This window comes from Vanrija pseudolonga, chromosome 6, assembly GCF_020906515.1.
Source record: "Vanrija pseudolonga chromosome 6, complete sequence".
Lineage (NCBI taxonomy): Eukaryota > Fungi > Basidiomycota > Tremellomycetes > Trichosporonales > Trichosporonaceae > Vanrija > Vanrija pseudolonga.
Window position 1 is genome coordinate 2,291,621 of NC_085854.1, and position 25,763 is coordinate 2,317,383.

Here is a 25,763-nt window from a genome sequence, read left to right on the forward strand (position 1 = left end):
TTTGTGTTGAACCGACCGTGTGCCGAGCGCGAATCACACTCATGGTCAATTCATCGGCGCGGCGACGCCGACGCCAGAAACAACAAGCATGTTGTGTGCATTGACTGATTCAGAAGGAGGGCGCGAGTATTCATGCCACATTGGACGCCAAGCGGAGGCGAAGGGGTGGGGTTGAGGAGGAGGAGGTGGTGGTGGAGCGCATGTTCGAGGCGAGGTGTGCCACACACACATTTCTCGGCTCGGCTCATCACTGCTGCGCGCGCGGCGCGCGTCTGAGACAAACAACATTCACCAGGCACCCTGATCCGAGGAGTCGGTAGGCCAGGTCCGGATGAGGCGTGCGCCGCGTCTACTTAAGCTGCTTTGTGATGCGGCGATGTAGGGACACGGCCACGGCGGTGACTCATCGTGACGTGCGGCGCCGATACACTGTATCGGCCAATGTGTGATCCAGTGAGCGCCGCGGCGGCGGCGTGCGGCGGCGCAGCGCAATCGGCACCTGTAGGAATGTCCATTCTGTGTCCACTCACTCACTGTGCTCGAGATTGAATCTTAAAGAGCGACATGCTACCAGGGTGCCAATTCGACAACTGGCCGCGGGCTGAATACAATGCACGCTGGTAATGCGTCTCTTGCCTTGCCAGGCGATACAAGACCCAGGCCAGCCTAGATCCTGCTGGTGAATTGACAAATCTCGGTGAATAACCATTGCTGGGTGGACCCACTGGGGATTTAAGCTCAATGGTGGCTGAATGGCCTTGGGCACGCTGTCACATCAGACCCCGGACCCAACCCCGCGCTACTGGAACAAAACGGTCACCGCCAATTGATTAGACGGCGAGGGAACGTCAAGAAGACAGGATACATGTACCTACTTGATCGAGATCCGGCCTCTCCATCACCCATCCACTCCGAGACAGTCGACACTCGCCGCGCACAACCGTGGGCACTAACGGCCTTGGCGTCACGTCCGGTCCGTAGTGGCTCACGTCTCAGGCACCATGGAACACTCGTCAGCAGCGGCGGTGACTCAGTTGCCCGTGCGTCGCTTGGTGGCTGTCGGCGGTGTGATCGCAGCAGCACTAGCTGGCACTCGAAATACATTGCCATATGGTACAGTACAAACAACATGGTGATCGCGGTAGTCGGTCTGGCCTCGGGTCGGTTGTGTGTCGCTCAGTACGGCGCCGACGAGAGCAATCGCGATCTCGTTCTAGCGTAGCGACGGGGCGATCTGGCAGTCGAAGCCGGCGATCTCGGGGGGTTCTAGCGTAGCGAGGGGGGAGATGTGGTCGTCTCGGCAGTGGAAGCGGCGAGCTCGGTTGTTTCTAGCGTGGCGATTAGAGCCGAGGCGAGACGAGGTCGTGTCGGAGGCACGCGGCCTGGTGGCCGGTGGGCGCGGGTGGGCGATACATGACTTGTTGCAAGATTTTCCGCGGAACATTTGACTCTGCCATGTCAGTCCGTCTGTAGCCGACGACCTTGACCTACGCTTCATGCCTGGGGAGCGGCAGGGGTGTCGAACATGGCGTTGTACTCATGAGCGAGGCGTACAATGGCCTCGGCCTCCTTGAGCATCCAGTCGGCGATCGTCTGGATGTCCTTGTCCCCGGGTTCACCGGCAGTCGACGGCTTGGGCGTGAGGACCGGATCGATGGTGGGCGGGGGAAGGCCATTACTGCGCTGTGTGAGCTGGGACAAACTAACGCACTCACTTGCGCGCCCGGGACGCGTCCTTGATCCACGAAGACACTTCCGTCCTCCAATCGTCCATCAGGTCCACGTCGTCGGGCCGCAGGCAGCCGACGAAGATGCTGAGCTTGTCAGGATCGGTGGCGCTAATCGCCGAGCTCGGGGGGAAGTAGTTGTCCAGGACGTTTGGGGCGCTGTCCTGGTGCGCGGTCTTCGGGGACATGATGATCAGGCGCAGATGCTGGCCGTTAGTCTCTCACATCCCCGTCAACGGCTTACGGCTTTGCATAGCAGCCACGGGAGCATGACCATGTACCCTCTGTCCCTCTTCGCGCAGCGTTTCAGGATCGAGATGTCCGCCTCGGCCTCGAGGCCATCCTTGGCGATCTCGAGGCCCTTCGCTGCTTGCTCTTGTAGCGCGTCGCTGACGAGCTCGAGATGGGCGTATAGCTTGAGCACGTTTGGAATTCTCGTCACGATGAGGGTGGGCTGGATATGCACACGAAGCGCTTCCAGAACGCTTTCTGGGGATGCTAGCTCGTGCGTATCATCAGTCATGATATAGGTTAGGTGATAGAAGAAGAGCAGAGGAAGGAGTCAACAACAAACGGCAGGAGACCACCTCCACCGCGCGTCGCGTCTAATTCCCACCCACAACTAAGTCCAGTCAACCGCACGTGGCTTTGGCTCCGCCGATGCCCGAAGAAGCCGTCATGATGAAGAGCCAGCACCTTGTGGTGGCCTCGACGAAGACCAGAGCATGCAGAAAGCAAAAGGCGGGGCAAGCAAGCAAGTGGCACAGCCCGCAAACACTTCACGACGACTATGTACATGCATGCAACGCTACTCCTTGGGGAACTTGCTGAAGATCTGCGATGCTGTCTGGGGTGTGTCAGCTGGAATGAACCTCGGGCACGACAGCGGACTCACTTCGGGCGTGATCTCGATACCGGCGTTCTTGAGCTCCTCCATGAGCTGGGACCGTCAGCAGCCGCACGCGGGTAGAGTCTTGGAGCGGAGCCGCTGCGAGAAGCAGCGCTGTCCACACCAAACCCACCTTCTGGCCGGCCTCGCGCACGTCCTTGTCCATGCCGAGCTTGAGCATCGTCATGGCCGATGGGGGCTGGGAGAGATCGATGCCTGGGCTGTCAGCGGGGGTAGCGGTGTGGTGTGGAGTGGGCAGGCGCGGAGCGAGGGGGTAGGAGCAGGCATCTCGCATCTCAAACAAGTCCCCTCCACCTCCTGCGCTAGCCAGCTCGCACGCTGCGCGTGCTCGCGTGCTCGCTCGCGGACTCACCCTTCTCCTTCATCAGGTCCCCCAAGCGCGTCATGGCGGCGCGCGCGCCCTCGTGATCGTGGACCTTCCGCGCAAAGTCCTGGATACGCGGGTCCATCATGGGGTTGGGGGTGGGGTCCTCGGATGCGCGGGCGGGGCGCGAGGTCGCGAACGCGCGCATGGCGGGCAAGCGGGTAGCGCCTGCGCGCGCCGGGAGCCCCAAGGCCGAGAGGCGGAGGGCGCGGGAGGAGGCGGAGGCGAACGACATTGTTGTGTGATGTGGGCGGTGGTGGAGTAAAGTTGGTTGTTTCAGTGTGGAGGTTCAGTGGCCGAGTGCCGAGCCGAGCCGTAATCAGATTCCGTCGGTGGCGGCTGGGGCTGGGGGGTGGGGTGGTGGGGTGGTGTGGCGTGGCCTCGGGGAAGTGGATGGAAGCCGCAACGATTACAAAGATGCATGTGGGCCGTGACTCTGACATCCGAGATGAGACAGGAGAGGCTGACAACCCACCCCTCGCATCTTGTTCGGACGCGCCATGCTGAGTGAGACAACTGCTCGTGCGCACCGCGCGCCACATCTCCCTCGGCAATTGATTAAGATCTACAGAGGACCGCGGCCAGCTGAAGCCAAGCGAGCATGCGTGTGCTACGTATAACCCTGCAGTGCATCCTTTCCTACCACCCTACAGCCTGAAACCCGTCCTACTTGTCTTCAATCTCCTCCACGTGACCCTTCTCGTCGGTGGCACCCGTCGCCACACGCCCAAGCGCTTGCCCGTCGAACAGCTCCTGGATCTCCTCGAGCGTGTGCCCACGCGTCTCGGTGATCACAAAGTACATTGCCACCAAGGTGAAGACGTCGCAGGCGATAAATACGATGTAGTATCGCCACCCTATGCTGCCGAGGGCGATGGGCGAGACTGGCGTGCGTTAGCTTCTGTGGCTGTGGCTGGGCAGGGATCTACATACCGTACTGGGTGTAGATTGTGAATGCGGCGTTTACAAAGGCAAAGATGGACAGGCCCTTGCCGCGGAGGTTGTACGGCAGGATCTCGGTCAGGTCTTTGGGCCGTCAGTAGCCGCCAACAAACCGGCGTGGTGCTCACAGAGGTATGGGACGACGGCGAAGGCCGAGCTGTAAATCCCGCTAAAGATGAAGATCAACACGATCGCGCCGACGCCATAGCGAGGAGCGGTTTCGACAAGTGCCTGCATACGTGTGAGCGATGTCGCCGGGCCACACTCACGCTGAAAGCCGTCACGAGCGACAGCGAGATGATCATGCCAACCAGTGCCCAGAGAAGGATGCCTCGGCGGCCGATGCGCTCGACGAACTGGGCTGCGAGGAGCGCCGAGATCAGGAGCCACATGGTGAGCCCGCAAATGATCCCCTGGAGCGTGAGTGGGTCGTGGATCCCCGCGATGATGAGCATGCGGCCAATGTAGATGGTGACGATGCCATTCTGGGATTGTTAGAGCCATCCGTCTCCCACCACGCGAGGCTGCACTCACCCCGCTCATCTGCGAGATGAATCCAAACACGAGAATGATCAACAGGCGCTTAATGTTCCCTGGCGTGCGGACAAAGTCTGCAAACGACGACGTCTTGCCCCTCTCCCGGTCGGCGTCGCACGCCTCAACGATCTCATTGAGCTCGTTGACGACGAGCTCGTCGGTCATATCCCCATTGGCGTGGAGTTTCGCGAGCAGTGCGTGAGCCTTGTCCTTCTGGCCGCTGTAGACGAGGTATCGCGGCGACTCGACCATCCACGGCGAGACCGACCAGAAGAGCACGGGGATAAAGCTCAGGCACTGCAGGAGCGTCGGCACGCGCCACGCCCAGTCCGAGTTCCACTTGGTCACCCCGAACATGATCCACCCGCAGATGACGGCGCCGATGAACGCCGTGGGCTGGTAACTCGCCGTCACGACGGGCCGGAAGCGCGGGTGCGCAATCTCGGCGATGAGTGTCGGCGCAGTGACCTGCACAAACGCGTTGCCGACGCCCGTGAGCACGCGCCCGCCGATAAAGGTGCCCCGCGTTTTGCCGAGACCGGAGATGAGGGGGCCGCCGATCTGGCGCGTGGGTAAGCTGCCAGCACAATGCTACCGACCGACAGAGCAAGACACGTACCACGAACAGACACGACACAGTGATGAGCGGCCGCCGGCCGTACCGGTCCGCAAGCCACTGCACCAAGAACGGCACGCCCAACAGCGCTGGCAGGGTCAGTGGCGGCCGTGACGGGCCCCGTGGCGCAACTCACGGAATCCGACACTCGCGGCCATGAGCCCGAGCTCCGTGTCGCTAGGGCGGAACTTTCTTCCCCGTCAGCTTTCAGCTCTCCGCCAGCACACCCACGTCAAGAACGCAGGCATCACCTGCAACCCGGTAAAAAGAATGCCGTCAAACCCCTGCGTGTACGGCGTGAGGAAGAGCACGAAGATGTTGGCCATGCACAGGCGCAGCCCGCGGTCCTGCCACCACCATGTGGCCGTGTTGTCTGGGCCGTCAGCGATGCCTGTGCCTGTGGCGGTGGGACGTACTCTGCTACTGGGCGTACAGCGGTGTGCTCGGCATGTTGGCTGGTTGGGTCTAAGTCGAGGCGGGGTCCCAAGGTGGGGACCCCATGGCACTGTCTCGGGCTGTATTTATGTAGATGCGCTGATATGGACTACAACTGCTAGGTCCGCGGTATGAGTGCTAGGAAGTGGCGGTTGTGGGACGGATGAATGGGCGGGATAACTCTAGATGGGCGGGAAAATCACTGCCACAGTGATCCCGCTGTCAACATCTGCTATCGTCGTCACAGAACACCGATGTGCTCAGCCTCTTTCGGGACAAAGAACTCGGTTACTTGGTCCAAGGTGGAATTATTTCCTGTTGGCCTACTGCATTTCTCGATCTTTCTCGATCGCGCTGAGTAGTTGATCCGCTGTGGAGTGAGCTCGGTTCTGAGGTTGCCAATGCCTCGTCGTCTGTGATGTCCCGCGGCGGTGGGTTGGTGGCTCCTGAACACATCCTCTGGGGTTTGATCGCATGCTTTTGGGATTTCAACACGTTCTCTGGGGTTGGGCCACGTCTTATGGGGTTGAAGCGGCTACAAAGTGGAACGAGAAGATAGGAGAGCTTGGGACGGGATTGGAGTTGATCCGAGTTGTTCGTTGCCGGACTTGATGACGGACCCGACCTACGTCCTCTCGACCAAGTGCCACCCCCTCTACTCTACAGGCCCTTGCCACGACGCACCAGCTCTCAATGCCACAACTATGCACTCCAAAGGTCAGCCCCAGTATGCGGTGCCCTGTGTATAACAACAAGGGATAACATGGCACGGCTGTTTGGTAGGCTCAAATATCGAGGAGCCGAGTCGCGGGAAAACAACATCCTGCTTGCACCCTCGGTGTATAGATAAACGACCCGTCATCGCCTATGCTCTCCTCCCCACCCGCCTTCCCCACCACAATGACTGCCCCCACCACCATTCCCGCCCCCACCGTACCCCCGGCGCAAGCGCCCCCCGGGTTCAGCGACCACGTCTACGCGACCAAGCACGGCGTGGAGCTAGGTATCCGCGTCTGGCTCTCCCCCGTCGCCACCTCCACCTCGCCGTGGGTGCTGTGGTCGCACGGCGGGGCATTCATGGCCGCCACACACCACACGCCGATGCCGTGGCTGTTTGCGCTGCTCCAGCACGGCGTGCACATCGCGTCGTACGGGTACCGCCTCGCGCCGCACGCCAAGCTGCGCGACATGCTCGAGGACTCGCAGAGCGCGCTTGACTGGGCACGAGCGAGCCTACCCCGCTTGGCCGGCGGGCTGGTCAATGTCGACGCGTATGCTGTTGCGGGCGAATCCGCAGGCGGATGCCTGGCTACCCTCAATGCCCAGGTACTCGTCCCACCGCCGCGCGCCTTGCTCGACCTGTACGGCCCGAGCGACTTCACCGACCCGCTTGTGACCCGCCCGATCCCGATTGAAATCATGCCCGACGCCTACAGCGGGGAGTTTACCCCCGAGCAGCTTGAAGCCGAGTTGGCGAGCACCGATCTCTCGCGCGCCGTTGACGGGGTGCCGCATGTGCACCTTGGTGTTGAGAGCGCCGCCGAGGCCATTGACAACTTCCGGCTGAGGGCAAGACTCGACAACTACGAGTACACCTCGCGCGGGGTGCTCCAGAACGACCTGATCATCCTCGCTGTCACCACTGCGCGGTTGATGCACTTGCTCGTGACTCCCGGCGCCGACTCCAAGACGGCTGCATGGGCCGAGAGCCCGTTGGGCCGGCTGGAAAAGTGGCGAGGCCCACACCCGCCAACGATCGTCTTCCATGGCTCAGCCGACCCCGTGGTGCCGCTTACTCATAGTATGCGCTATGCGAGGCGCCTGAGAGAACTCGGAACCGAGGTCGAGGAGGTATATGTCCCCAACGAGGGGCACACCTTTGATCTCAAGTACACTGTGAGTTGAGCTCGGCTCGGTGTGGCGCCAGCTGACGAGCGACCAGGGCCCCGACGTCCCCGGGTGGGATGAGCACATTGCGCCGCTGATCAACTTTGCGCTTCGCCACCTCGGTGTTGACGAGGAGGACGCGGGGTCGGAGGGGACGCTCGCGAGCGAGGTCGTAGTAGACAAACATGTCGCCACTGTTGTAGACAAGGTCGTGGCGGATGCCCTAGACCAGTGACGTAATGAATAAGAGTCGCACAAAGCACAGTAGCGCGTCAACATCCTGTTGCCGCTGCATTTATATTTTCCCGCACACGGACTAAATACCGTGCTCGTTCAACTGTACTCTTGCTCTCACCATGGAGCGACGGCGGAAACACACGTCGAGGGCGTGTGATCAGGTGGGTATTCCGCGTGTCCGCTCGCTGATGTCAGTGTTCTCGGCGGAAGATTCGGGTGCGTTGGTCGTGTTGTTTGTTTGTCTGTCGGTTCGCAACCACTCACAACGGCTGCAACAGTGCCTCGGCGGCCCAGAGACGGTGTGCCCGACCTGCGACAAGCTGGGCAAGAAATGTACCTGGGAGAACGTGCGTGTCGCTGCCCGATCCCGCCGCCTGACCCACCCACAGGAACACCGACCGCGGGGACCGAAGCGCGGCGGCTCGACAGCAGCGGCTGGCGCCGCCGGCGCGCCGGTGCCACTGCTCCTCTCGAGCGCAACGGAGCAAGAGGCCCTCGCGGCCGCTGTCGTCGACACGCTCCCAGCGCTGGGGAGCATGCTGAGCTCAGCATCTTCATCGTCCGACCCGTCGTCGCTCCTCCCGCCTGGTAGCAGTAGCGCGGGAGGCGAACCCCACTTTTCCCAAAGCGCCGAGCACGAGACATTCCTCGCGGCGTCCGCCTGGCTCGACGCGTCAGATCTCACCTCGCTATGGCCAGAGGTGTCAGCCTCGCAGGCAGCATTGCCGTGGCTCGACTCGTTTGTGCGTGTGCTGCTGTGCCTGTCAAGCCGCCGACGCTAACGATAATATGCACGCAGGACTGGCTCTTCTCGGCTCCCCCGTCCCGCCAGCCCAGCGTACCCCACGACCCACCACCCGTCGGTACCGAGTCGGTCGCCGAGCTGCCGTCGGTACCGACCCCGCGAGCAGCCACTGCGCCGTCTCCAGGCTTCGAGGCTTACATTGACGATGTCAAGCTCGGCGAGTACGTGCAGGCCTTTTTCGACAATGCAGAGCATCACCTGCCGATTCTGGACCAGGACGTTGTTGAACGCCGAATAGCGGACGGCGACCACCACGTCGAGCGCCACTTCCGCGCGCTCGTGTTCGGCATGGCGGCCGTGTGTGAGATCATCAGCGCGATGGGAAAGCCCGAGTCGGCACGCCGCGAAGACATCCTCGCCGTCAAGGGATACGTGGCGGACGCGGCGCTGTGCTGCACCATTGCTGGGCCGTCGTCCCAGTTCTCGGTGGACGACATTGCCACGAGCGTGCTGCTGAACTATGTGTACTTGACGCTCGGCGACCTGCAGACATCATGGTTCTACCTCCAGCAGGCGCTGAGCATAGCACAAGTGCTCCAGCTGGACCAGGCGGGTGCCAAGGACACTGGGGCGCGGCTGAAAGCCTACTGCATCTTGTGAGTGTGCATGGCAGTAGCGTCACCACTGACCCCAGAACCATCATCGAGCGAGCGCAGGCGGTAACACCGACAACAAATCAAAGACATAGCCAGATCCTCCGACTCCCAGGCAATATCTGGGAGCTTACGCGGCACCGGCGCGAGTCGCTCCCGGCCGACGAGCTCGCGGGGTTCCCTTTTCACCACCTGAGGCTCTTCTCCCTCGTGGACCGGGAAATCGTCGCGTGCTGGCGGGGCGGGTGCGCGCGCTCCGGTGTCATGTGCAGCCGATGGACTGTCGAGTCGGCAGTGGCGCTACAGCAGACACTATCGCGCGAGTTTGAGGTCGCGCTGGCCCAGGAGCACGACCGGGAAAACGTCAATCTCGTGATCACTGCGGCGTGGCTGCGCGAGTGAGTAGTCAACCGCTCAAAAATCCAGACCCAGACCAGACTCGCTGACCCCGCCAGCCGCTTCTGGAACATTTGCCGCACCCACGGCCTCGTCACACAGCACGGGCACGAGCACGCCGAGCTGAGCCTCGACCTGCTGCTCGACAATCTAGCGCGCACGTCGGCGTTCTGTGCGTCTGTTCCCGCGGCCAACTTTGACCCCATCTTCGACTGGGTCGTCAAGGTGTGCGATATCGTCATGACGGCCATCACGGTGCTCAAGTCGCGCCAGGCATGGGCTGCGCTTCCGAACCACGCGATGAGGGCTGGCGCGCTGCAAGTGTCATACCTGCCCTATATCCACCGGTTTATCGGCATGCTCGTGACGTGTAGGCGCGAGGACTATGTCTCGGAGCTCGTCAAGGCTCTAGGCGAGGTCGTGTAGCAGTAAGACTTAGTTTGTACCATCGAAATGTAGCCAACATCCACGTCCAGGACGCCATCATGTCTGTGCAGCCGCCACCGATGGCACTGTCCCTGGCGCATGGCGCCCACGTGGTTTGGGTCACGTGCCACGTAAGACGCCATTTCAAGTGATTCCTTATCGACGTCAGCCTCGTCGTGTATTGCCCCTGGTTCCTGTGTGTGGATTTGTTGTCAACGGCGACGACAAGGGACACACGACTCGCGGCCTTGCCTCTACATCGCCACAACGCAGCAGCCACTTCACAACAAGACACTTACCCACCCCCGAGACACACACCATGCCAGAGGACAAGGCGTGCACAATCACCCTCGACGACGGGACGCACTACGACCTGTCGTCGCTGGCATCAGCGTCGGCAGACTACACGGCCGACGCGGGCACCGACAAGAACGAGTACAAGCTCAACGTGTGCCGCGGGGTCGTGACCGAGCTGTGGGGCATCGACGAGGCAGACAAGGTCGGCGGCGTCGTCCAGCGCCCGAGTAGCGGCGGCGCGGGCGAGCGCTCCGACTTCTCGCTCGGGTACGTCACGACGTCGTCGTCGTACCGCATTGCCGCTGCGGGCCGCTGACCTTCCTCCTCAGCCAGGTGTCAACAAATATCACGCTCAGCCCAGGGACCAAGGAGCCGGTGCTCGTCCTCGAGAACGGATCAAAGTGTCCCGGGAACGAGAACGAGCGCGCGTCGACGGCTATTCGCGTGGGTACCGCTGGCGAACGGCTTCACTAGTAGCTGACCCCCCAGTTCATCTGCAGCCAGAGCGAGTTTGGCGCTGGCAAGCCGCGCCTCGTCGCTGCCCTCCCGCCGGGAGACAACTCGTGCCACTTCTTCTTTGACTGGCCGACGCACGTCGCGTGTGCGACGAGCCCGCAGGCTGAGCTGGCGAGTGGGCATCTGATCGCCTTTGGCGCGTTGTGAGTCGTCGTGGCCCGTGGCGTGATCGGCTGGCCGGCCGAAACGGGACTAACGCGCGCAGCATCGCCGTCGCCGTCCTGACGTGGTTTGGTGGCCACTCGCTGTACAACCGGTTCTACCTCGGCCGGCGCGGGCTCGACCAGTTCCCCCTCCCGCGCTTCTCGGCGCCCAAGCTCAGCCTGCCGAGCGTCGTCAACCGCAGCAGCACTGCCGCGCCCGCTGCCCCGCCCCGCCGCTGGAGCCTGTTCAAGGGCCGCCGCTCCCAGCGTAATGGCTACTCGCAGGTGCGTGCCGACGACGGCGGCGAGGAGGACCGCCTGGCGGGCGCGCGCTTCTCCCTCGACGACACGGACGACGAGTACCAGTACGACGACCAGGATGCGCGCGCCATCAACAGCGAGCTTAATGCGTGGCGTACCAGCCCGCGCCAGAGCTCTGAGCGGACCAACGGTGGGGGGCGCCAGGAGCCTACTGTCGGCGTGCACCAGGGATTGGTTGATATTTAGAGAGCACCGGGGAGTGTGTATGCATAGATGGGTGTGATGGTGCGGGTGGGGGGGGGGGTTGGTGGAGGAGTCGGCGGAACCAGCTGCCACAATCGGAGTTTTACGCCCAGGGTGGTGGACCGCCAGGCCGCTGGCTTGTTGCACCCACCCAGGCAGGAGGCGTCGGGACCAACCAGCCTGCGTCCGTTCCACACCGACTGGTGCAGGCAGCGCGGCTGCTCACTGCCTGCTACCGACAACTCTCGACCTTGGTCGTTGCTGTTGCTGCTGCTGTTGCGTCGTCGAAGCACTTGCACCCTCACCACTCTCTCGCCATGCTCCGCAACCTCCGCCCCCTCATGGCCAGGGCGCCCGCCGCCCGCTCGGCGACGGCTGCTGTCCGCCCTCTCGCGGCGCGCGGCCTCGCGAGCGAGGCCTCGAGCACCACCACCACCACCACCACCACCACCTCGACGGGCAAGAGCCCCGTCCACGCCTTCTCGGTCGAGGAGTGAGGCCGCCAACACTGGGCACAGTGCTAACCGCCGCAGGCTGCACGGACTCAACGCCGAGCAGATCCTCCAGGAGACGCAGGGCCGCAAGGACGCTTCGATGCGTCACTTCACCGGTACGTTCGTTGGTGTGATGAGCCCGCTCTGCCGCTTGGAGGCGAGCGGGGCCGAGGATGCCTCGGAGTGGCGACTAACCACCTTGCTCCACAGTCAACTTCGGTCCCCAGCACCCCGCTGCCCACGGTGTGCTCCGTCTCATCCTCGAGCTTAACGGCGAGGAGATCCTCCGCTCCGACCCCCACATCGGCCTCCTCCACCGCGGTACCGAGAAGCTCATCGAGTACAAGAACTACACCCAGGCGCTCCCCTACTTTGACCGTCTCGACTACGTCTCGATGAGTGGGTAATCCTCAAGGAGCTAGCTAACGTGCCACAGTGACCAACGAGCTCTGCTACACCCTCGCTGTTGAGAAGCTGCTCAACATTGACGTTCCCGAGCGTGCCAAGTGGGTCCGCACCCTCTTCGGCGAGATCACCCGTATCCTCAACCACCTCATGGCCGTCCTCACCCACGCCATGGACGTTGGTGCGCTGACCCCCTTCCTGTGGGGTTTCGAGGAGCGTGAGAAGCTCATGGAGTTCTACGAGCGTGTCTCTGGTGCGCGTATGCACACTGCCTGGGTCCGCCCCGGTGGTGTCGCGTCCGACCTCCCCCACGGCCTGCTCGACGACATCTTCAAGTGGGCGACCCAGTTCTCGAGCCGCATCGACGAGATTGAGGAGGTCGTCACGGGCAACCGTATCTGGAAGAACCGTACCATTGGCGTTGGAGTTGTCACTGCCCAGGAGGCCCTCGAGAACTCGTTCTCGGGCGTCATGCTCCGTGGTTCGGGTATCCCATGGGACCTGCGCAAGGTTTCGCCCTACGACGCGTACGACCGCGTCGAGTTTGACATCCCCGTCGGTGTCAACGGCGACTGCTACGACCGTTACCTCTGCCGTGTCCAGGAGATGCGCGAGTCGCTCCGCATCATTGGCCAGTGCTTGAACAAGATGCCCACTGGCGCCATCAAGATTGACGACCACAAGATTGTGCCTCCCCCCCGTGCGACCATGAAGGAGTCGATGGAGGCGCTCATCCACCACTTCAAGCTCTTCTCCGAGGGCTACTCTGTCCCTCCCGGAGAGACGTACTCGGCGATCGAGGCCCCCAAGGGCGAGATGGCCGTCTTCCTCGTGTCGGACGGCACTAACAGGCCGTACAAGTGCAAGATTCGCGCACCAGGATTTGCCCACCTTGCCGGTGCCGACTTTATGATGCGCCACCACTTCCTCCCAGACGCTGTTGCCATTATCGGTACCATGGACTTGGTGTTCGGTGAGGTTGACAGGTAATGTAGGTTAGACAATGCATCGGATCAAGCAGGACGAAGCAGCCGAGCGCGGAGCGCGGAGCGCGAGGCTGCGAGCAGAGCGAAGCGCGAAGCGCTTTGTTGAGGCTAGTTGCACAGATGAGTTTCAAGTCAATGTCAGTCTGAAAACGCTCGCCAATGCCCACGCCTCCATGACACCCGCCTGTCTACCTCTCCATGCACTCTATGTATGCTACAAAGTCCGTCCGTTACTGGCAGGTAAGTCAGCACGCACTTCTTCTTGTGGCGCGGCCGCGCGGCCGACGACATACAATCTATGGACGTACCAGCTCGTCGGTTGTCGATCTAGGCGACGCATTGTTCCGGGGTGTTTCGGTACCGGGCGGCGGTGCGCCGTCGTCGGCCGCGAGGCCGAGGTATCCGGCGGTCCAGACGCGCATGATGCGGTTCCACCTGCGGAGCACGGCGAGGTCGAGCGCGTCCTTGTTGTCGCTCATGCGGTGCCAGACGGCGGGGAACGGGCTCGTGATCAGATGCAGGATCGGCACGCCCTTGTGCAGGAAGGGGCGGTGGTCGTCGTCGATGCCGCCGCCCTGGAAGCCGAAGTACTTTGAGAACCACTGCGGTTTCAGGCCGCTCTCGACGAGCCCGGCAGCACGCAGCTTGTCGTCGGTGGCCGCGAGCTCGAGGAACATCCAGTCCGTGTCGCGGTAGTAGCTTGTGATGCTGGGCCGCGGCGCGCCCAGCAGGTCGAGCAGGACGAGCACGTCGACCGTGTCGAGCACCGTCGGGCGCGGGTTGAGCCGCCGGCGCACAAAGTCGTGCGAGGGCGGCAGATACTCGGCGTCCCACTTCTCCGCGAGGTGCCGCGAGCCGTACACCGAGTCCGTGTCCGTCCACTCGTGGAACGCCTCCTCGCCGTCGAAGAAGATGATCTGGAGGGTCGTCTGCGCGGCGTCCTCCTCGTCGTGGCCCGCCGAGAGCAGCGGCGTGCCGGCCGCGAGGCGCTCCTTGCGCTTCTGCAGCAGCGGGGTAAGCGCCTCTGCGACGTCGATGAGCGTCGCGCACGGCGCCGACGAGTCAGTCGCGCCGATAAACTAAGGTCAGTGCTGTCAGCGGCCAACACTCACCCCGCCCTCCTTGAACCACTTGGAGTCAAAGTGCGCGCTCAGCACGAGCTTGCGCGGCGCGTCGGGATCGAACGTGTAGATGAGGTTTGTGAACTCGATCTCGCCGAGCGGCGTCTGCTGCTTGAAGTTGTCCTTGTCTTCGTGCCAGCCGAGCTTGGTGAACACGGAGGAGAGGTAGGCTTGGACTAGCGTGCTGGTGGAGGTCAGCGGGGGCGCCACGGTGCGCGTGGCTGGCTCACTTGTTCTCTGACCCGGCTGGGGCGTTGTCAGCTATATATACACGAGCTTGAGGCCGCGCCGCCACTCACACACGCGCGGCACGAGCAGATGCGCCAGGTGCCCGGTGTCGACCGCGTCCCATTCCGCCGGGGGCAAGGTCGCCACGGCCGCAATCTGGCTGTCGGTGAGCGCGCGGAAGTCGCGCCGGCGCGCGCGCGAGCTGAACGCCGCGACGAGCGGCGCCGCGAGAAGCAGCAGCAGCAGCGGGGCGAGGCGCAGGCGCAGGCGCATAACGGCGTGAATGAGGTGAGATGGGTGGTGTTGTGAGGTGCGGCGGCGGTTAGAGTTCGGGCTACACGACACCACCACGCCCGACGCCGGCTGGTTGCCGTGCCACCTGGCGAGGAATGCCTCCGTTGGGCGTATCTACGGGCCGGTCAGTGGCATGCGCCGCTGTCGATCAGACTACGACTACATCGCATCGATTCGGCTGGGTCACCGAGCACAGAGTGCACGTCGCAGTGGCGAGCAAGCAAGAATCCGGGCACAAGCGCGCAGGCATGGTTCAAAGCATGCGCCCCGTTGCGAGCTGCCAGCTACCCTCCTACGCTCGACCTCTGGTCTACCATGACCTCTGGTCCACCATGGCCTCGCGTCGCCGCCAACCGCCACACCTCGGCCAACGGCCCGCCCTCCTGCCTTTTAAGACGATGCATTCATCTACTGGAGAGCTCCGACAGCAAGCACTGGCTCGCTGCGCTCATCCGACACAGCCCAGCGCGTTCGTCCTACGCGCCAGTGTGTCTATCGCTACTCATTTGCGGGCTTAGTCCTCGGCGGCCTCGACATACTTGGCGCGGATGTCCTTCCACTGCTTCTGCGGGGGCGTCAGTGTGTGTTAGATTAGGCATCGGGCAGGCGGCGCCGTCGTGCTTGCGTTCACGGCCGACTGATAGCCGAGAGTTGCGGACAAGAGCGCCGCACGCGCCTCTCGCTCCACTCACGCCAGCGTTGTGCTTGTCCCAGAACGAGGTGGTGGCCAGGTCGAAGCCGATGGAGAAGCCAAAGGCGGCGAGGAAGATGGTGGGGACGAACACCGAGTTACGGCGGAAGAGGGTGTTGTAGATCTGTGGAGGTGGTCGAGGTTGGGGGCGATTCGAGGTTAGGTGTGAGATGCAGGACCGGGGCAGACGGGCAGAGGGTCGGCGGCGAGGGGAGAGCGTCGGCAGGGACAGCGGGAAGGCATGCCGAGGTTCGAGGTCGAGACAAAGACAGGTCAAGGACGCCGAGTGGACCACAACGCGATGGACATGGACATTGACCGGAACGAATCGGGCGAGTCGAGGAGCGAGGAAGGCATGGTCAGCATCACAGTGTATGTCGAAGCGGGTAGCGGCGTAGCACCCCCTGTGGTCGAACTCACGACGCCGGCCATTTTGGAGGAGGAAAGGTGAGAGGGGTGTGTGGTGTAGAGTGGTGATCAATGTCGTCGTTGACGTTGACCCAGCGGCACCAGCCAGGAAGAGATCGCGCGCCGGCGTCACCCACAGCCAGGCCAGCCAGCCAGCCAGGCCCACAGCGGCAGCAACCTGCCAATCCGACCAAGTCCATTCCGACACAAAGGAGACGGAATCAAATCGGGCAGGCATTGAGACCGCCACACGCAGCCAGGCATAATAACCCCGCTGGCAGGGCTTAAACACGCCTCCTATTTTAGACAGACTGTGCGGGGGTGGTGGGTCGCGCCGTCGCGTCGTGTCAGTTCTCCCCGCCGCCTGGGCCGTCTTGCGGCTGGCTGGCTGGCCGGCTGGCTGGCTTGCCCCTGTTGCCGCCCGCGCTGTCGTCGCTGGCTGGCTGGGTGTGTGACCCTGGGCCCTCGAGGTGTTTTCCCTGTTTGTAAGAGGCTCCTAGACTGGCTGCCGCTGGCTGCCGCTGCGTCTGCTTGGCTCACACTGGCTGGGGATCCTGCGTGTCCTGGCTCCTGGGACGGGGCCACAAACGACAACGACTGGGAGCTGGGAGGCTGCCGAGACGAGCAAGGAGCAGCATCACTGGCTCCGTCTGGCCGCCCGCCTGCGGGTCTGACGCCTTGCCTTGCCTTGCTCAGCCAGCCAGCTTGCCGCATCGACACCACCACCACCAGCACCACCACTCGCGGGCCACCACCACCACCAACTGCAACCACCACTACACACACACACACGCTTGTACCTGTCCGTGTCGACAGACACACACACACACCACACCACCACCACCACCACCTCTTACACACCTTCCCTCCCCTTTACTCCTTTAACGTGCACGCACACTGCAACGCACGCTCTCTCATCGTTGCGAGGCAAGTCTTTGCATTGCGCACACGCCACGACAGCAGCCACTCTCTCCCTCTCCCACTCCCCGCTCTCCCCCAACAACCACCACCACCACAAGCGACACGCAGCTCCGTGCTCGCCCATCCCTTCCTTCCTCGCCGTCTCCCTATTCTTCCGACACGACAAACGACTTGCTCCGCAGCAAGCAAAGCATCCCAGCATCAACCTTTAAATCGACAAACAAGCAGCAGCATCAAAGCGCTCCCGCCGCCGCCGCCGCCTGACTTGGTTTGGACCGACGACGTTACCCAACTCCACGCGGCTTCGTCACCAACACCACCACCACCACCACCCGCTACCCATCAACACCCAAACACAACAACTCTACCCAAACTCGCCCTCACCTCGCCGCCATCCATCAGCTGCAGTCACCTACACTCCTACCCAATCTCTCTTTTACCAGGATCGCCCTCGCGCGCGCGTCAGATTGAGCGCCGGCGACGATTGAACCCGGTATAAGCGAGAAGTATGAAAGGGTTGAAGAAAGCCGTGGTGAGTACATGACCAAACACCATCACAGTATATGAGAGTGAGAGAGAGAGAGAGACAGAAGCCATTGCTTTTTTGGCTTTTGCTTTGCGCTCGGATAGAGAGGACACGAGAGAGGAGGGTCGAGAGTTGTGGGCACAATGCTCAACACAGAGGCCCTGCCGGCCGGGCAACCAGCCAGCCAACCTGGCCACCACCCAGCGGGAGTGATACCCAAACTCCCGAATCTCTCAGACCTTGTGTGTTGGCCAGAGGCGGTGAACAATCACCATACCTCGTCTCTCCTAGCAACTTGTCGCTCCTCGCCATCACCCTCTCCTCGCATGCCATCATTACTGACATTCTTCCAGCTTTCACGGACAAAGGCTGGCTCGGACGGTAAAGCCAAGCCGTCAGGATCAAAGCAACAGTCTCAGTCGCCCTCGCCTGGCCCCTCGTCACCAGCTTCAGTCTCTCCCGCTAGCAGTGGACCTCACATCCCTTCGACCGACCCATCCGTCGGCGTCATCTCAGCCTCTTCCCAGCTGGCTGCCGCCCAAGGAACGCCCCTCGCTCCCCGACGCTCCCCCGTCTCGGACAAGACATCCCCTGCCCCACCCCTCGTCATCATCTCTGGCGCGCCCCAACCACAAGCCGTCAACAACCCCGAGATGCCCGCCGACCCCATCCCCCACTCGCCGCACTCGCGCGCCTTTGGCTCGCCCGACCGCCCGCTTGGGCCTGATGGACAGCCAACCCCGCCCAAGGCGAGCAACCCGCTCAATCGCTTGCGTGGAGCGCCAAAGGACACGATTCCGATTGTTGGCAAGACGCCCCGCAAGCAGCGCAGTTCGCGCTTCTACGTCACGGAGCGTGTCGACATTGAGAAACTGCCCAACTTCAACGAGGTTCGGCCCGAGGAGCGCAACGACCTGTTCATCCAAAAGCTCCAGCAATGTCGGGTCGTCTTTGACTTTAACGATGCGAGCTCAGAGCTGCGTGGCAAGCAGGTCAAGGCGCAGACCCTGCATGAAATGCTCGAGTACATCACCCAGCAGCGTGGCGTCATCACAGAGCCCATCTACCCTGAGGTCGTTGGAATGGTGCGTCTGTTGCGACCAGTGCGGCTAATCGCCTCTTGCTAACGCTCCGTCTCAGTTCGCGTCCAACCTGTTCCGCTCCATCCCGCCCCAGGTCAACCCAACAGGCGATGCCTTCGACCCCGAGGAGGATGAGCCCGTCTTGGAGCTGGCATGGCCCCACCTCCAGATTGTCTACGAGTTCTTCCTCCGCTTTGTCGAGAGCCCCGACTTCAACACCAATGTCGGCAAGCGTTACATTGACCAGACGTTTGTCTTGTCGCTTCTCGAGCTGTTCGACTCGGAGGACCCCCGTGAGCGCGACTTCCTCAAGACGACTTTGCACCGCATCTACGGCAAGTTCTTGAACCTGCGTGCCTTCATCCGTCGCTCGATCAACCATGTCTTCTTCCAGTTTGTCTACGAGACGGAACGACACAACGGAATCGCCGAGCTGCTCGAGATTCTTGGCTCGATCATCAACGGCTTTGCCTTACCCCTCAAGGAGGAGCACAAGATCTTCCTCACCCGGGTTCTTCTGCCACTGCACAAGGCCAAGTCGCTGGCCCTCTACCACCCTCAACTGGCCTACTGTGTGGTCCAGTTCTTGGAAAAGGACCCAGCTCTCACCGAGGAGGTCATCCTCGGCCTGCTCCGCTACTGGCCAAAGGTCAACTCGCCCAAGGAGGTCATGTACCTCAACGAGGTCGAGGAGATCTTGGACGTCATCGAGGGCGCCGAGTTTGCAAAGATCCAAAACCCCCTCTTCTCGCAACTCGCTCGCTGTATCAACTCGCAACACTTCCAGGTCGCCGAGCGAGCCCTCTACTACTGGAACAATGAGTACATTGTCAACTTGATGGGCGAGCACATTGCCGTCATCCTGCCGATTGTGTTCCCCGCGCTCTACCAAAACTCCAAGCACCATTGGAACCGAACGATCCATGGCATGGTCTACAATTCCCTCAAGCTTCTCATGGAGATCAACCCCGAGCTGTTTGACGAGGTTTCGCACAACTACAAGAGGCAACGCAGAGAAGACTACGACCGATCAGTCGCCCGCTACGAGGAGTGGATGGTCCTGAGAGATCAGGCCCTTGCAAACTACAAGGCGAGCGGCTCGTCTCAGCCGTTACCCGAGTTGCTGCGCAACTCGCCCCCGCCCCGCCCCGAGCCATTCGAGGACGACGGCGACGGATCAGTAGACCTCACTCAAAACGGCTTTGACCCCAGCGAGAGCTTTACTCTCGACAGGTCAATTGCGGACGATGTCGTCCCCGTTGCCGATCCCGGCCTTGAGCAGCGTAGCGTGGGTAGCGTTTCGGTACACTAGAGGCATGTCATTGACTATATACCCTCAGCCCACGAGCCCTGTCACGCCTCTTCACAGCGGTGCGATCAACCCCGCTCCTGCGAGTCCCAGCCCGACTGGACCAACGATGAGGCGAAAGTCGGTTCTGCCGATTGACCCGGCCGTGATGCGTGACCTCGAGGTGAGTGGGCTTGTTCACGCTCATGCGGACCTAACTGACACTTACCCCCAGGCCCACCGGAGCCTTGAAGGCACCCCTAATGCTCCTCCAGAGCAGGCCTAGAACTTACTTTTCCTTTTCTCTTCCTTTCCGGCATCATTTTCATTACAGTGTACCATATCCCAACCTCTCAGAGCCGGTTGAGAATGGAGCAAGTCTACGAGAGACCCCAGAGTTACCACCATGGATACCCCCCCGACGCGCGTTTCAACTTTCAACTTTGCAACCATCCCGCCGCCGCCGCCGTGCGAGCGCGCGGCCACGAACGAGCATCTTCCAGGACTAGTAGTAGTACACGGGAGCGTGGCGCCATGGCATTTGGGGCTGGGCGCCTAGGCGTACGGCTGATATATACACTATGCATGCCACGTATCCGATGAGTATGAGCCGGGAGCCATAGACGGCGAGGCTATGAGCGGGTGCTGGCCTTGAGGGCGCCTGCAATCTGGGACATGACACCGGGGCGGTCGCGGAGGTAGGTGGCCTTTGCGCGGCGGAGATCCCTAATGCCCGACTTGCGGCCCTCTGCGCGGCGGATGACCTTGATCTCCTTGATCATGGGGGAGCAGACCTTGAAGTTCATCTCGACGCCGGTCCTCTGGACGACGTTGCGGAGGGTGAAGCTCGTGTCGACTCCGCGGCGCTTGACGCCCATGAGCACGCCCGAGAAGGGGGTGACGCCCGTCTTGGCGGGGTTGCTGTACGAGATGACGGAGAGCACCGAGCCCGTCTTGATGCGCTGGGCCGAGCGGCGCGCAAAGAGCGTCTTGAGCACGCCGGCGCCGTCGTACGCCTTCTTGAGCGCCTCGTTCTGGTGCGTGACTACGCTCCACCCGTTCTTGGGGGAGATGAGGTTGGCCGGGATTTCGGGGGACGACAGCGTCGACGCGGGGAAGACGGCGCGGTTGGAGAAGGGGTCTGGGGTGTGAGCTTGGCCGAGTGTGCGAGCACGCGAGGCGAGGCGTGCCGGGTCGAGGAGGCGACTGCCAAGGAGACAGTGACCCCCGACCTTCACTCCACTTACAATTTTCCCGCACGGCGCTGGTCGACAGTGACCTGCTCGACGGGCCCGCCCTCAAAACGTCGCCGATACGCGCGATAGCCTGGCGCATTTTGTTGTTGTTATTGTCGATGCAGTATCTCGTTTCAACATTTCGAGGTCAAAGGCCACTGTCGAGCAAAGTCGGGAGAGGCGGGGTGGTGGTGGGTATGATACCGCAGCAGGAGCACACGTCATTAAATCTGGCGGATCCGTCCCTTGTCGGCTCACTCACTCACTGGCTGGCGAGACAACAGCCGCGGCAGAGAGGGGCGTCGCCGCCTCCGCCTTCGCCGCTGCGAGTCGTGCTGCCTGCTTCCTGCGACGACGACACAAGCGACGACAACGACGACGACATAATAGCCAAGACTTGCAGCACGCAGCACAACCTGCTCGAGCAACTCCTTCGACATCAACCATCATCATCAACTACTACAACTCCCACACCCACTACCCCACCACACACCCCCCTCACCACACCTACGCACCCGCCGATGAACTAGCCAAACGCACATCGCACAATGCGTGACGGTCAACTGGTGCGTTGCGTCGAAGGCAGCCTTGCTCACCCCCAACCCCAGGCCGAGAAGAAGGCCGCGCTCTCAAAGGCCCTGTCGGCCGCGTACCTCGAGCACCAGATCGCCGACCTCGAGTCGCGCGTCAACGCCATCGGGGTCGACGACAAGGCCGGTGCCGCCGGTGGTGGTGGTGGCGGCGCCGGGGCGGCCAACAACCACAACAACAACAAGTCGCCGACGCGGCGTGCGTGGGGTGCAGCTGCTGCAGCAGCTCCTACCCCTGCGCCTGCACCCGCGCCAGCGCCACAGCCGCAACCGCAGCAGCGCCGGATCGACGAGTCGTCAGCGAGCGACTCGGAGCCCGAGGCGGACGGGTGGCGCGTCGCCGTCGTCGACGTCTCGGCGCTCATGTGGGCGCCGAAGAGCGTCCGCCGCCTCGTGCAGCGCGGGTACGAGGTCGTGGTCCCGCTCGACGCGGTGCGCACACTCGACATGCTCAAGAAGGGCTCGGCGGTCGTCGCGCAGTCGGCGCGCGCGGCGACGCGCTACGTCGAACATGCGAGCCGGCACTGGCGCCCCGTGAGCGCTGACCCCAGCCTTGCGGTGCAGGCCGGCACGCACTACAAGAAGGGCCGCGGGTTACGCCTCCAGCGCGACGACGAGAGCGCGCCGCCGCCCGCGGCCGCGATGGCGGGCGACATGCCGCCGCCGAAATGGGTCGCGTCGGTGCTCGGCTGCGCGGCGTACTTTACCACCATCAGCCGCGCAGAGGAGGCGCTCAACGGGCTCGACGACGAGCCGCGCCCCGCCGTGCTTATCGCCCACCCGCCGCTCAGTGCGGAAGTTGGCCCGCCGCCTGTCGACGAGCGCGCCGACGCCGCGCCGGCACAGCAGCACAACCTTGCTGAACGGGCAGAAGGGTACACTGTCAGCCTTGAGGCTGGGCGCTTCGAGCTGGGCCTCGAGGTGCTGCGCGACGACGACGATGACGAGGGGGAGGTCGAGGCGGTGGGGAGGCGCGGTGGCAGGGGCCGCCGCGCGCCCGGTGGGGGAGAAGGGCGCGGGGGTCGCGGCCGCCGTGGAAGGAACCGTGAGCATCGCGAAGCTGCCCGCGACGAGCCCGAGCGCGAAGTCAAGATCTTACTCCGCCGCCCGGTCGAGGAGTCGGACGTGCCGACGCCAGTCACGCCCCAGCGCGCCGAGTTTGGGTCTGCGCCGGCGTCGCCGACGATCCCGAACGGCGAGCACGACGAGCCGCGCGAGCGCGAGCGCAGCCACCGCGGCGGCGGGCGTAGGGGGCGCGGTGGCGGCGGTGGTGGTGGCGAGCGCGGTAGGGGCCGTGGGCGCGGAGGCGGCAACGCGGACCGCGGAGGCGGCTTCACGCTCCTCCAGCGTCCTGGCCCGCCGCTGGCGCACCACGTCCGCAACATCGACCCGAGTGGTCGGCAGAGCGTGCCCTCCCAGCCCCCGCCCCCGCCCCCGCCTCAGTTCGCCAAACGCGGCGGAGGCGCGTTCGGCGCGCCAGGACAGGGCCGCCCGATGCCTTCCCAGCCGAGCGCCGAGTTCCAGCCCTGGCCCCGCCGCGGCGCGTACGCCAGCGCCGACGCCGACGCTGCGCCGCCGCCCGGCCAGCGCGTCGTCCTCCTCCAGCGGCCGAGCTGACACGGGTCTGCAACTGTGGTTTTTTCTTGACTCCAAGTCTGCGCACGCAGACTGATTTCGACCGCGACAAACGCTGGACGACACGGCCCCACCTGCCTTGCCTACGCGGTGCGAGCGAGCGAGCGAGGCACTCGCCCGTGCCGCGCCGTACGTGCACCACTGTCCGTGCCCCTTTGTATATAGCTTGCTAGCGAGGGCCTGTGGATGCGCTGTAGCTGCTTGCTGCCGAGTGCGTCGACGTCGATGAATGCAAATGGTCGCTGTCGCGGCTGCGTCGTGCCACGCGTGAATGTTTTTGCCGCGTGACGGATTTCGGTTCCGGCCATGCCATTCACCAAGGCGTCATTGCAGCAGCCTGGCAATTCTCTCAGTCGAGGCAATCTAAACTTGCTGCTCCATCTCGTTATTGTTTCCTGTCCATCCAATCCATACCATCCACACCATGGCTACCGGAACCAACGCTTTCGGTGCGAAGAGCGGCGACTGCTGCTCGGGCTGCACTGACCACGCAGACATCCCCGCCGAGCTCGCCCTCGAGCTGCACAACGGTGAGTCGGCGGTCGGCGCGACGCGGGGCGCCGGCGCGTTGATGGTGGAGCTTGCTCGCTCACACACCGCACAGCGGCCAAGGACAAGGGCATCCGCGTCGACCGCTTCGAGACGGCCGAGAACCTCAAGCACCTCAACTTTGTCCGCGAGAAGGTCAAGGGTATCAAGAACTTTTGGCAGATTGTGCTTGTATGTGGTGGTGGTGATCGTACTGGTGGACCGCTCGCTGACCGCCTCAGCTCTCCCACCCCGTCATCGCTGCCGTCTCCGCGTCGGACCGCGAGGCGCTCTCGTACATCACCGACATTGAGCTCAAGCAGGATGCCAACGACCCGCGTCCTTTCGAGCTGGTTTTCGTGGGTTATCATGCTTGGAACGTTCCTAACCCACTCCTCCAGACCTTTGCCAAGAACCCCTACTTCACCAACGAGACGCTGAGCAAGAAGTACACGCTCCGCGAGGGCCTTTCCGCTGCGCCCGCCGACGGCTCCATCACGGACGAGCTGCGCGAGTTTGACGCCGACGAGGACCTGGTCGTTAGCGTGCGTGGGCTTGTTTTGTTTGTTGATTTGGTGGCGTTTTTTTTAACAGCCGCGCTCAGGCCGACAAGATCGAGTGGAAGGAGGGCAAGGACCTCGTGGCCAAGCAGCCGCGCAAGATTGGCAACGTCGACGAGCTCGCCGACGACGAGGACGCCGAGATTGAGGGCGACGTCGGGTCCTTCTTCCACTTCTTCACCGAGGCCAACGACCCGTTCGCGATCGGCTTCCAGATTGTCGAGGAGCTGCTCCCCAACGCCGTGCCCATCTTCCTTGGTGACGACCAGGACGCCGACGAGCTCGACGACGAGGACGACGAGGAGGACGACGACGACGAGGGATCCATCGACCTCGAGGACGACGAGGACGAGAAGCCCCCCAAGAAGAAGCAGCGCAACTAGGCAGGCCGCAGCCGAAAGGCAGTGATGGTAGTGACTATAGAAAAAATGTGTGCCTGCAGTGCGCGTGCCGTGTGCAAAATGTCCATGTATCGTGATTGTGGAGAGAAGTAGAGCTGATAGTGACCGGGTTCGATGCACCAGTTGGCGACTGACGACGGCACGAGGCGGCGAGCGTCGGCGTCCTCGTGTTCCACTCAGCTCTCCATCATTACCCCCCTCTTCTTGGCCTCCTCTGCCCCCTCTACTCCCCCTACCCCACCACACGACCATGCAATGCATCCATCCCACTACTACTCGCACTACTTCCTGAGGTTGGAACTGAGGTGTCAGCAACGCGTCGCACACACAACACCCACCGTCCGAGCATGCCCTGGCGGTGGACCTCCTCGACGCGCTTGTACACGTCGCTCGTACCCTCGAGCACGGCGAACACCTCGCGCGCGAGGCGGTCGTTGAAGCGCACACCGGTGCGCTTACCGCGCTCGGCCGCCTTGAAGAGGTTCTTGATGCCGGCGTGCCAGCGCTGGCGCTCGTTGAGCGGCTTGGGCACCTGCACGACCTTCATGGCCGTCACCTTCTTGTTGAGGATGCGGACCGAGGGGGCCGAGAGCTCGATCGCGCGCCGCAGCAGCGGCACGGGGGGCTGGTTGGCCGTCTGCTGGATCTGCGCGAGGATGGCCGACACGCGCGCGTCCGCGTTGGCGCGCTTGCCGTCCCGCATCAGCAGCTTGGTGAACAGGTCGACGACGGGCTCGACCTTGGGCGGGAGAAAGTTGGGCGTGTAGCCGCGGCGGTTGAGCTCGTATTTCGTCTCCTTTGGCTGGGCAAACGCTGACGACGACGAGGCAGAGGACGAGGACGCCGCAGCGTCGGGGTTGGGCGTCGCTGTGATCCGGGCCAGGTCGGCAAAGGCGTCGGTGGCTGCGGGAGCCGCGGGCGTGGGTGCGGCCGCACGGCGCAGCGCCGACGTCGTGAATGCGCGCCGTGCTGGTGCGAGTTGTGAGAGTGCTGACCGCAGAGACATTTTGGTGGTGTGCGATGTGGTCTGTCGAG

The 25,763-nt window shown here is 62.9% G+C and overlaps 14 protein-coding genes across 14 annotated transcripts; 7 read left to right on the forward strand and 7 right to left on the reverse strand.

Annotated features, from left to right (window-relative positions):
• Positions 1 to 1,109: 1,109 nt before the first annotated feature.
• LOC62_06G008699 (uncharacterized protein) lies at positions 1,110 to 2,250 on the reverse strand (the record flags this gene model as incomplete). Its single annotated transcript, XM_062775242.1, has 4 exons — positions 1,110 to 1,450; positions 1,492 to 1,678; positions 1,716 to 1,933; positions 1,972 to 2,250. The coding sequence occupies 3 exons, from the start codon at positions 2,248 to 2,250 to the stop codon at positions 1,495 to 1,497; spliced, it is 681 nt and encodes a 226-aa protein (XP_062631226.1). The 3' UTR covers positions 1,110 to 1,450; positions 1,492 to 1,494.
• A 255-nt stretch (positions 2,251 to 2,505) lies between these two features.
• On the reverse strand, positions 2,506 to 3,248 carry LOC62_06G008700 (uncharacterized protein). The gene is made up of 4 exons (XM_062775243.1): positions 2,990 to 3,248; positions 2,750 to 2,832; positions 2,623 to 2,667; positions 2,506 to 2,574 (listed from the first exon to the last, which is right to left on the reverse strand). Exons 1-4 carry the CDS (start codon positions 3,234 to 3,236, stop codon positions 2,536 to 2,538), a joined length of 414 nt encoding a protein of 137 aa, XP_062631227.1. The 5' UTR covers positions 3,237 to 3,248; the 3' UTR covers positions 2,506 to 2,535.
• Positions 3,249 to 3,667: 419 nt separating this feature from the next.
• LAC12_11 (Lactose permease) lies at positions 3,668 to 5,546 on the reverse strand (the record flags this gene model as incomplete). The annotated part of the gene is given in 9 exon segments (XM_062775244.1): positions 3,668 to 3,885; positions 3,935 to 4,027; positions 4,072 to 4,174; positions 4,213 to 4,428; positions 4,478 to 5,041; positions 5,100 to 5,185; positions 5,233 to 5,288; positions 5,328 to 5,513; positions 5,530 to 5,546. 9 exon segments carry the CDS (start codon positions 5,544 to 5,546, stop codon positions 3,668 to 3,670), a joined length of 1,539 nt encoding a protein of 512 aa, XP_062631228.1.
• Positions 5,547 to 6,431: 885 nt separating this feature from the next.
• Positions 6,432 to 7,653, forward strand: ausA (Non-reducing polyketide synthase ausA; the record flags this gene model as incomplete). Its single annotated transcript, XM_062775245.1, has 2 exons — positions 6,432 to 7,427; positions 7,474 to 7,653. 2 exons carry the CDS (start codon positions 6,432 to 6,434, stop codon positions 7,651 to 7,653), a joined length of 1,176 nt encoding a protein of 391 aa, XP_062631229.1.
• Positions 7,654 to 7,757: 104 nt separating this feature from the next.
• Positions 7,758 to 10,029, forward strand: RGT1_2 (Glucose transport transcription regulator RGT1). Its single transcript, XM_062775246.1, has 7 exons — positions 7,758 to 7,816; positions 7,851 to 7,871; positions 7,934 to 8,002; positions 8,045 to 8,398; positions 8,455 to 9,056; positions 9,095 to 9,451; positions 9,509 to 10,029. Exons 1-7 carry the CDS (start codon positions 7,775 to 7,777, stop codon positions 9,873 to 9,875), a joined length of 1,812 nt encoding a protein of 603 aa, XP_062631230.1. The 5' UTR covers positions 7,758 to 7,774; the 3' UTR covers positions 9,876 to 10,029.
• Positions 10,030 to 10,091: 62 nt separating this feature from the next.
• On the forward strand, positions 10,092 to 11,380 carry SPBC530.09c (Putative mannose 6-phosphate receptor-like protein). The gene is made up of 4 exons (XM_062775247.1): positions 10,092 to 10,439; positions 10,502 to 10,616; positions 10,662 to 10,831; positions 10,894 to 11,380. The coding sequence occupies exons 1-4, from the start codon at positions 10,195 to 10,197 to the stop codon at positions 11,336 to 11,338; spliced, it is 975 nt and encodes a 324-aa protein (XP_062631231.1). The 5' UTR covers positions 10,092 to 10,194; the 3' UTR covers positions 11,339 to 11,380.
• Positions 11,381 to 11,652: 272 nt separating this feature from the next.
• nuo-49 (NADH-ubiquinone oxidoreductase subunit, mitochondrial) lies at positions 11,653 to 13,261 on the forward strand (the record flags this gene model as incomplete). The annotated part of the gene is made up of 4 exons (XM_062775248.1): positions 11,653 to 11,828; positions 11,869 to 11,945; positions 12,040 to 12,228; positions 12,266 to 13,261. The coding sequence occupies 4 exons, from the start codon at positions 11,653 to 11,655 to the stop codon at positions 13,222 to 13,224; spliced, it is 1,401 nt and encodes a 466-aa protein (XP_062631232.1). The 3' UTR covers positions 13,225 to 13,261.
• Positions 13,262 to 13,293: 32 nt separating this feature from the next.
• On the reverse strand, positions 13,294 to 14,849 carry qpct (Glutaminyl-peptide cyclotransferase). Its single transcript, XM_062775249.1, has 5 exons — positions 14,641 to 14,849; positions 14,572 to 14,587; positions 14,333 to 14,525; positions 13,514 to 14,299; positions 13,294 to 13,453 (listed from the first exon to the last, which is right to left on the reverse strand). The coding sequence occupies exons 1-4, from the start codon at positions 14,840 to 14,842 to the stop codon at positions 13,517 to 13,519; spliced, it is 1,194 nt and encodes a 397-aa protein (XP_062631233.1). The 5' UTR covers positions 14,843 to 14,849; the 3' UTR covers positions 13,294 to 13,453; positions 13,514 to 13,516.
• A 398-nt stretch (positions 14,850 to 15,247) lies between these two features.
• Positions 15,248 to 16,035, reverse strand: QCR9 (Cytochrome b-c1 complex subunit 9). Its single transcript, XM_062775250.1, has 3 exons — positions 15,975 to 16,035; positions 15,556 to 15,678; positions 15,248 to 15,428 (listed from the first exon to the last, which is right to left on the reverse strand). Exons 1-3 carry the CDS (start codon positions 15,984 to 15,986, stop codon positions 15,378 to 15,380), a joined length of 186 nt encoding a protein of 61 aa, XP_062631234.1. The 5' UTR covers positions 15,987 to 16,035; the 3' UTR covers positions 15,248 to 15,377.
• Positions 16,036 to 17,195: 1,160 nt separating this feature from the next.
• On the forward strand, positions 17,196 to 20,385 carry PPP2R5D (Serine/threonine-protein phosphatase 2A regulatory subunit delta isoform). Its single transcript, XM_062775251.1, has 5 exons — positions 17,196 to 17,415; positions 17,763 to 18,494; positions 18,550 to 19,779; positions 19,832 to 19,963; positions 20,015 to 20,385. Exons 1-5 carry the CDS (start codon positions 17,392 to 17,394, stop codon positions 20,063 to 20,065), a joined length of 2,169 nt encoding a protein of 722 aa, XP_062631235.1. The 5' UTR covers positions 17,196 to 17,391; the 3' UTR covers positions 20,066 to 20,385.
• img1 (54S ribosomal protein subunit img1, mitochondrial) lies at positions 20,360 to 21,139 on the reverse strand. The gene is made up of 2 exons (XM_062775252.1): positions 21,027 to 21,139; positions 20,360 to 20,920 (listed from the first exon to the last, which is right to left on the reverse strand). The coding sequence occupies exons 1-2, from the start codon at positions 21,112 to 21,114 to the stop codon at positions 20,412 to 20,414; spliced, it is 597 nt and encodes a 198-aa protein (XP_062631236.1). The 5' UTR covers positions 21,115 to 21,139; the 3' UTR covers positions 20,360 to 20,411.
• Positions 21,140 to 21,369: 230 nt separating this feature from the next.
• LOC62_06G008710 (uncharacterized protein) lies at positions 21,370 to 23,221 on the forward strand (the record flags this gene model as incomplete). The annotated part of the gene is made up of 2 exons (XM_062775253.1): positions 21,370 to 21,580; positions 21,623 to 23,221. Exons 1-2 carry the CDS (start codon positions 21,563 to 21,565, stop codon positions 23,219 to 23,221), a joined length of 1,617 nt encoding a protein of 538 aa, XP_062631237.1. The 5' UTR covers positions 21,370 to 21,562.
• Positions 23,222 to 23,601: 380 nt separating this feature from the next.
• On the forward strand, positions 23,602 to 24,857 carry nap1 (putative nucleosome assembly protein). The gene is made up of 4 exons (XM_062775254.1): positions 23,602 to 23,769; positions 23,844 to 23,959; positions 24,010 to 24,312; positions 24,372 to 24,857. Exons 1-4 carry the CDS (start codon positions 23,664 to 23,666, stop codon positions 24,708 to 24,710), a joined length of 864 nt encoding a protein of 287 aa, XP_062631238.1. The 5' UTR covers positions 23,602 to 23,663; the 3' UTR covers positions 24,711 to 24,857.
• A 114-nt stretch (positions 24,858 to 24,971) lies between these two features.
• Positions 24,972 to 25,758, reverse strand: rsm7 (37S ribosomal protein S7, mitochondrial). Its single transcript, XM_062775255.1, has 2 exons — positions 25,067 to 25,758; positions 24,972 to 25,028 (listed from the first exon to the last, which is right to left on the reverse strand). Exons 1-2 carry the CDS (start codon positions 25,732 to 25,734, stop codon positions 25,010 to 25,012), a joined length of 687 nt encoding a protein of 228 aa, XP_062631239.1. The 5' UTR covers positions 25,735 to 25,758; the 3' UTR covers positions 24,972 to 25,009.
• Between the last annotated feature and the right edge of the window lie 5 nt (positions 25,759 to 25,763).

Excerpts from the sequence above, each read along its gene's own strand:
- LOC62_06G008700 (XM_062775243.1), bottom strand. The coding sequence starts at position 3,236 with ATGTCGTTCGCCTCCGCCTCCTCCCGCGCCCTCCGCCTCTCGGCCTTG. Across the intron at positions 2,668-2,749 it reads TGCGCGAGGCCGGCCAGAAG|CTCATGGAGGAGCTCAAGAA; the intron begins GTGGGTTTGGTG and ends TGACGGTCCCAG. Across the intron at positions 2,575-2,622 it reads GTATCGAGATCACGCCCGAA|ACAGCATCGCAGATCTTCAG; the intron begins GTGAGTCCGCTG and ends GACACACCCCAG.
- qpct (XM_062775249.1), bottom strand. The coding sequence starts at position 14,842 with ATGCGCCTGCGCCTGCGCCTCGCCCCGCTGCTGCTGCTGCTTCTCGCG. Across the intron at positions 14,300-14,332 it reads AGTGGTTCAAGGAGGGCGGG|TTTATCGGCGCGACTGACTC; the intron begins GTGAGTGTTGGC and ends CACTGACCTTAG.
- RGT1_2 (XM_062775246.1), top strand. The coding sequence starts at position 7,775 with ATGGAGCGACGGCGGAAACACACGTCGAGGGCGTGTGATCAG. Across the intron at positions 7,872-7,933 it reads GTTCTCGGCGGAAGATTCGG|TGCCTCGGCGGCCCAGAGAC; the intron begins GTGCGTTGGTCG and ends CGGCTGCAACAG. Across the intron at positions 9,057-9,094 it reads CTGAAAGCCTACTGCATCTT|AACCATCATCGAGCGAGCGC; the intron begins GTGAGTGTGCAT and ends CACTGACCCCAG.
- PPP2R5D (XM_062775251.1), top strand. The coding sequence starts at position 17,392 with ATGAAAGGGTTGAAGAAAGCCGTG. Across the intron at positions 18,495-18,549 it reads ACCCTGAGGTCGTTGGAATG|TTCGCGTCCAACCTGTTCCG; the intron begins GTGCGTCTGTTG and ends GCTCCGTCTCAG. Across the intron at positions 19,964-20,014 it reads CCGTGATGCGTGACCTCGAG|GCCCACCGGAGCCTTGAAGG; the intron begins GTGAGTGGGCTT and ends ACTTACCCCCAG.
- img1 (XM_062775252.1), bottom strand. The coding sequence starts at position 21,114 with ATGCGCCAGGCTATCGCGCGTATCGGCGACGTTTTGAGGGCGGGCCCG. Across the intron at positions 20,921-21,026 it reads CAGCGCCGTGCGGGAAAATT|ACCCCTTCTCCAACCGCGCC; the intron begins GTAAGTGGAGTG and ends CTCACACCCCAG.
- SPBC530.09c (XM_062775247.1), top strand. The coding sequence starts at position 10,195 with ATGCCAGAGGACAAGGCGTGCACAATCACCCTCGACGACGGGACGCAC. Across the intron at positions 10,617-10,661 it reads GCGCGTCGACGGCTATTCGC|TTCATCTGCAGCCAGAGCGA; the intron begins GTGGGTACCGCT and ends CTGACCCCCCAG. Across the intron at positions 10,832-10,893 it reads CTGATCGCCTTTGGCGCGTT|CATCGCCGTCGCCGTCCTGA; the intron begins GTGAGTCGTCGT and ends TAACGCGCGCAG.
- rsm7 (XM_062775255.1), bottom strand. The coding sequence starts at position 25,734 with ATGTCTCTGCGGTCAGCACTCTCACAACTCGCACCAGCACGGCGCGCA.
- nap1 (XM_062775254.1), top strand. The coding sequence starts at position 23,664 with ATGGCTACCGGAACCAACGCTTTCGGTGCGAAGAGCGGCGACTGCTGC. Across the intron at positions 23,770-23,843 it reads CGCCCTCGAGCTGCACAACG|CGGCCAAGGACAAGGGCATC; the intron begins GTGAGTCGGCGG and ends CACACCGCACAG. Across the intron at positions 23,960-24,009 it reads ACTTTTGGCAGATTGTGCTT|CTCTCCCACCCCGTCATCGC; the intron begins GTATGTGGTGGT and ends TGACCGCCTCAG.
- QCR9 (XM_062775250.1), bottom strand. Across the intron at positions 15,429-15,555 it reads GGGACAAGCACAACGCTGGC|AAGCAGTGGAAGGACATCCG; the intron begins GTGAGTGGAGCG and ends ACGCCCCCGCAG.